The sequence below is a fragment of the Microtus oregoni genome, unplaced genomic scaffold (assembly GCF_018167655.1).
Source record: "Microtus oregoni isolate MIOR12 unplaced genomic scaffold, Mior012 000023F_ref0000262, whole genome shotgun sequence".
Taxonomy (NCBI): domain Eukaryota; kingdom Metazoa; phylum Chordata; class Mammalia; order Rodentia; family Cricetidae; genus Microtus; species Microtus oregoni.
The window spans coordinates 25,781,841-25,787,840 of NW_024543082.1; the positions used below are offsets into that span (position 1 = coordinate 25,781,841).

Genomic DNA, 6,000 nt, shown 5'->3' on the forward strand with positions numbered 1-6,000 from the left:
AACACCCTGGTATTGGCATAAAAACAGACAGGAGGATTAATGGAACTGAATTGAAGACCGGATATTAATTGACACATCTACAAATACCTAATCTTTGACAAAGAAACAAAAAAATGTCAAATGGAAAAAAGAAAGCATATTTAACAAATGGTGTTGGCATAAGTGGATATCAACATGTATAAGAATGAAAATAGACCCATATCTATCACCATGAATAAAACTCAAGTCCAAATGGATCAAAGACCTCAACATAAAGCCAGCCACACTCAACCTCATAGAAGAGAAAGTGGGAAGTACACTTGAACACATTGGCATAGGAGACCACTTCCTAAATATAACCCCAGCAGCACAGACACTGAGAGAAACAATTAATAAATGGGACCTCCTGAAACTGAAAAGCTTCTGTAAAGCAAAGGACAAGGTTAACAAGACAAAACGGTAGCCTACAGAATGGAAAAAGATCTTCACCAACCCCACATCGGACAGAGGACTGATCTCCAAAATATACAAAGAACTCAATAAACTGGTCATCAAAAGAACACATAACCCAATAAAAAATGCAGTAAAGACCTAAACAGAGAACTCTCAACAGAGGAATCTAAAATGGCTAAAAGACACTTAAGGAAATGCTCAACATCCTTAGCCATCAGAGAAATGCAAATCAAAACAACTCTGAGATTCCATCTTACACCTATAAGAATGGCCAAGATCAAAAACACTGATGACAACTTATGCTGGAGAGGTTGTGGGGTAAAGGGAACACTTCTGCATTGCTGGTGGGAGCGCAAACTGGTACAGCCCCTTTGGATATCAATGTGGCAATTTCTCAGAAAATTAGGAAACAACCTTCCTCAAGACCCAGCAATACCACTTTTGGGTATATATATCCAAAGGATGCTCAATCATTCCACAATTGTGGAACATAGTGCTCAACTATGTTCATAGCAGCATGTTTGTCATAGCCAGAACCTAGAAACAACCTAAATGCTCCTTGACCAAAGAATGGATAAGGAAAATGTGGTACATTTACACAATGGAGTACTACACAGCAGAAAAGAAATAATAACATCTTGAAACGTGCAGGCAAATGGATGGATCTAGAAAACATCATATTGAGAGAGGTAATCCAGACCCAGAAAGGCAATTATCACATGTACTCACTCATAAGTGGTTTTTAAACATAAAGCAAAGAAAACCAACCTACAAACAACAATCCCAGAGAACCTAGACAACAACGAGGACCCTAAGAGAGTTATACATGGATCTAATCTACAAGGGAAGTATAAAAAGATACATGGGAACCATGGGAGAGGGCTGAAGGGAAGGGGAGAGAAAAGGAGGGGGGCAGAGAAAAATGTAGAGCTCAATAAAATCAATTAAAAAAAAAAAAGACTGTCCTCCCAAAGCAGGCCATTGGGCTATGTGTCCCCTCTAGCCTGTCATATCAAAGGAACTAAATTACACTCCTCAAGACTCCATGGGCACACAAACTAATGCCTGGAATTCTCTAAATCACCCCTATATTGCATTACCAAAGCTTCCAAAAGAGCTGTGGTCATTCCCAGTGGGAGAAGCCTCGAAAGAAAAAGCAGGCAGGTTGATGGTTAGTGCAAGCCCCCTCTCTGCTGCTGCCCCCCCCCAGCCTAGTCCTGTCCAATATGTGTAGATCTAGAGACATGCAGAGTTCTGAAGAACACTTGTGTGTGCTCACATGGATGGGACAGAATTCTGGTGGAGGCTGGTTGCAAAAAAAAACACCCTGGTGGTAAAGTAGAGACAAGGTGATGGGAGGAGGGAGCAAACGGCCCCAACATTGTTACTCTGAGGTCCCAGGTATGATACTACTGGAAAACATTGGAAACAATGTAATACTCCTCTTTAGTGAGATTTGGTAATAGTTTCTCAACTGTTAACAAAGTAGAATTTACACCAGTATTAAGAATGTATAGGCCACCCTTCCCTGAGAAGGAACAGCTCTGCTTCTGAAAGTTGACTCCAAAGGCTTTGGGTTTTCAAAAGCCAACAGAAGTTGTAGAACCATCACAGTTTTTAAGAAGCGAATTAAATTCTTGGGTTTGATTATGACAGCGAATAGCACCAAGAAAGTTCACTTTATTTTCTATGTTTCAGTTTTTGGGAGTTCAACAGTATTTGCACAATGGCCGCAGATCTAAATTTTACTAAAATGGACTCATGCCAAAAGACTAGAAATACCATATTTGAGTGTTTGCTGAATGTTCTTATGGTTAACAAGGAAAAAAAAAATTGTACTGCAAGCATCATTAACTGCAAATACAGTGTTTAAAATGTATGCCAAGTCACGTCTCCCACAGAGGGTTAATTTACTTTTCCACCATGATTAGAGATGCCGTACTAAACACGTGCATTAAAACTCGCCAGAGTTACCTGAAAGGTCAGGCAATAGAGGCTGGGTTGATTGAAAGATAATAATCCCTAATAAAGTGAAGTCATGAAATATAGCATGGCTGTGGCTCACGTCCACAATCCCTCTTCATTGTGCCTGTGTTCCGACTTCACTGCCTCTTTTCTGCATCAACTCCTCGGTTTTCATGCCTCAGCACCCCAACTCCCCCACCCTGCAGCGCCAAGGTTTTGACTGGGAACTGAATACTGGCTGTTCTTCCGTAGAGCTCCAGCAGGAAATTGCAGCTGAGGGCCTAGCTACCTTGGGTGAGTGGTTCCCTGTAGTGCAGTGGGTTGAGGAGGCCAGAGTGAAGGGCAGGTTACCTAGGACAGACCCAGACCTTGAAGCACACAGCCTTGTGTGGAAGAGTCCCAGTCCCCGAAGTCCTTACCTCTGCAAAGAGTTCCTGCGGGTTTACAAAGGGGCTGGCAATTTGTAAGCTGGCTGTAAAACTAACCAGGGATTCACTTCATCTACCACAGAGCAGCAGCTGCCTTTTCTATATCATCATCATCATCATCATTAGAAACAAGGTCTCACTACATAGCTCTGGCTGTATTGGAATTTACTATGTAGACCAGGCTGGCCTCACAGATATCAGCCTGCCTCAGTCTCTCAAGTGCTAGGCTTAGAGGCAAACAACCCACGGGCCATAGCAGGGATGGAGGAGTATTCTTTAACCAGGACTAAAAAAGTCAGGGCTATTTCCTCCACTCAGACTCTAAAGAAAAATGAATGAGGAGCAAGCTGGGGCTGAAGGATCAGGGTTTGCGGGGTAGTAAGGGCTCATACTGATCCACTTTCAGAGCTAATAGGTTATATGAACATGGACGGTTTAACTCGTTTCCTTAACTTTGTCCCTTGTCTGCCAGATGGAACTAGCAAAGCCCACTCGCAGGCTTTGAAAGGCTTTTAAAAGAAATGATACAAGTGATACAAGCACCCAATGTCTGATGTCACAATACCTGGTGGAATTCTAAGCCTTCATGCTTACAAGTGGGGTCAGGCAGTAATTAGGAGTCTGGGGTCTGGAGTTAGAAGGCTTTGGTTCCCATTTTGCCCCCACTATTGTAACTGAAGGCATTTGATAAGTTACACAAACTTCTCTGACTCGGTTTCTTTATGATTGAAGAAGAATTTTCTTACAAGTAGTAGCTACCCAATAAAAACTTGCTGCTTTTATTTCAATGGAAGTAAAAATAGCTTTACTTCTACCTCAATCAATAATGGAGTGAATTAAAGAAAACATCAGTACAGAATGTGTCTTTTTTTTTTTTGAAGAAAGAAGACTGCATGCATTTATGAATTCTGGGACAGAATCAAGCTGTGATGTAAAGGGCGGGGCTAAACTGTAATATGAAAGAAACACTCAAAGAGGGACCATAAACCACCCACCAGGGAGCTATTTCTTTTGTAAGGCACATTCCACTTCTTTCTCATGCTTTTTAATTCCTTCCACATTTCCTGCCATAATTATCAAATGTTTAGTTTCTGACCTCACTCTTCTGGAGACTGGAGCCCAGGGAATTTAGAATTGTTTATTTTCTGCCCATAAACCTTTGAGTTAATGGAGGGGCTTGTGAGTGTAGGGTTTGTTTGTAGTGTCTCAGGAAGGTCACCGGAGTTGAAAAGAAAACATTACAAGAAAGAAAGAAAGAAAGAAAGAAAAAAAGAAAGAAAAAAAGAAAGAAAGAAAGGGGATAAAGAGCTGAAAGGAAGGAAAGGAGAGAGAGAGGAGAGAGGAGAGAGAGGGAGAGAGAGAGAGAGAGAGAGAGAGAGAACGAACTGCTGCATGTTTTAACTAAGAACCAGAGGCCCCGCAAAGGGCAGAACCCAGATTCTCACACTTGCTCAACAGAGTTTGAGGGAAAATTTGGACTGTGAAGGGCTCTTATGGAGCCCAGATAACAAAAAATCCAGGACATTTTACAAAGAGAAGACATTTTGGGGGATCACAATTCACTCCATAAAAGAAAAAGGAAATTTCATTCTGCTATTTTAAATCTTTTAAATCCTCCCCCACCAGGAAAAACTTGGAAAGGAAAAGTGCGTAACTATCCGCAGTTTCCTCTGAAGTGAACAGAAGAACTCACGGCGCCTTTTTGAACTCTGCTGCTGCTCTGGCCGCCGCCTCTGCTTCTATCCGCCCAGTCTGTCCCCTCTTTCCACTACCCAGCCTCCCTCCATATTAGGCGTGGTGGGGCTCCAGCTAAATGGCCCAAACTACTTCAGAATTGAGATTTAAGTTTGTTACGTAGAATCTCTGCTGGGAGCACTCCAGAGTCCCACTCTATCGAAAGGGTGGGGACCCCCAGTCCCACCCCCAGAGAGCATCCCTGGGGCGCACGTCCCACCCCCAGAGACCGGTCACCTACCTCTCCGTGGACCAGGGCGACGGCCACCAGTGCTAGCGCCAGCCAGCGTTTCCACATCTGCGGAAGAGAGAATAGGATGAGACTGAAGGTTCTGGGCCCCGCGCGGACCCTGGAAACTTCCTCGGGTCCCGCAGACTCGTCCCCTCCTCCCAGCACCCCAGCCGCCCGCAGCCACCCAACCTCCTCTCTGCACTCACGGTGCTCGGGTCCGGGGCTCCGGAAGGCGCGGAGCAGGGCAGAGAGCTGGAGTCGAAGGTGTGTTCGTCGCTGACCGCCAGGCTCCAAGGAAGTCCGACCTGGGCTGGCCGCCCCTTAAGACCCCTCCTTCCCCGCCCGCCGGCCCCCCAGCTCCTCCCCATTCTCCTCCCCTTCTGCAGCGCAATCCCCGCGGCTCCCGCTGCGCTCCCTCCTCCCGGCTCCCGCCCGGAGCCCAGGAGCTTCCAAGCACCATTGGCATCCCTGTCCTCTCCCGGACCCTCACTAAAAATCCTCAGGCACCTCAAGACACGGGGTGTCTGTGTCTTGGGGGAACCTACAACAAAGGCGGGGGTTGGGGGACCGCGGAAACCCCACCCGCGGGAGGAGCGCTGGCCTGCGGCAGTCCGGATGACAGCAGGAACTAGTTGTGGGCTGCAGAACCGACCAGGTGGGCAGCACAGTGGGCGCCCATTCCGGGCTTGGGACTCGAACCTGAGCATCCCAGAGCCACTCCTCATCTCAGAAAGAGATAGAGGGAGCAGAGGATGCAAGGGAGCAAGTAGAAGTGGGCCCCGGAGCCCAGGAAGGGCTGCTGAGCAGAAGGCTACTTTGCATTCAGCTGTGAGTGTACTGAAGAGAGGGCATAACTGCCCTGCTCTGCTAAGAGCCTGAGTGCAACGTTTTTCTATTATTCCCTCTAGGCCAGGACCGTGGTCCCCTCTCCCCCATCCACTCCTCACCAATGTCCCTGTTGTAAGGCACCCTTGCCATTTCTGGTCATTTCCATATTTATGCATTCTGTGGCTATCTTCAAAGGTGTGCCACCTCTTTAAGGGTGCTGACCCCCTACGTTAAGACTTCCCTGTCTTTGGTGACCAGGAATATATCTATGTCAACATTTCAAACCCAACATCTGGATGCTGCGCCCCACTCCCCACCAGCTCAGGGGTTCCACTCATTACTCCTTTCAGAGCTTGTCTCCCAACCCCTTGTGCCTTTCCC

The 6,000-nt window shown here is 46.2% G+C and overlaps 1 protein-coding gene across 1 annotated transcript in view; it reads right to left on the minus strand.

The window, feature by feature from the left end:
* Fstl1 (follistatin like 1) overlaps positions 1-5,122 on the minus strand; it is a 54,531-nt gene extending 49,409 nt beyond the window's left edge. Inside the window, exons 1-2 of the mRNA XM_041673409.1 lie at positions 4,998-5,122; positions 4,801-4,857 (exon numbers count right to left, since the gene is read on the minus strand). Coding sequence (XP_041529343.1) covers positions 4,801-4,857 — 57 coding nt within the window. The 5' untranslated portion in view covers positions 4,998-5,122. The remainder of the gene's footprint in view (positions 1-4,800; positions 4,858-4,997) is intronic.
* Positions 5,123-6,000: the final 878 nt, after the last annotated feature.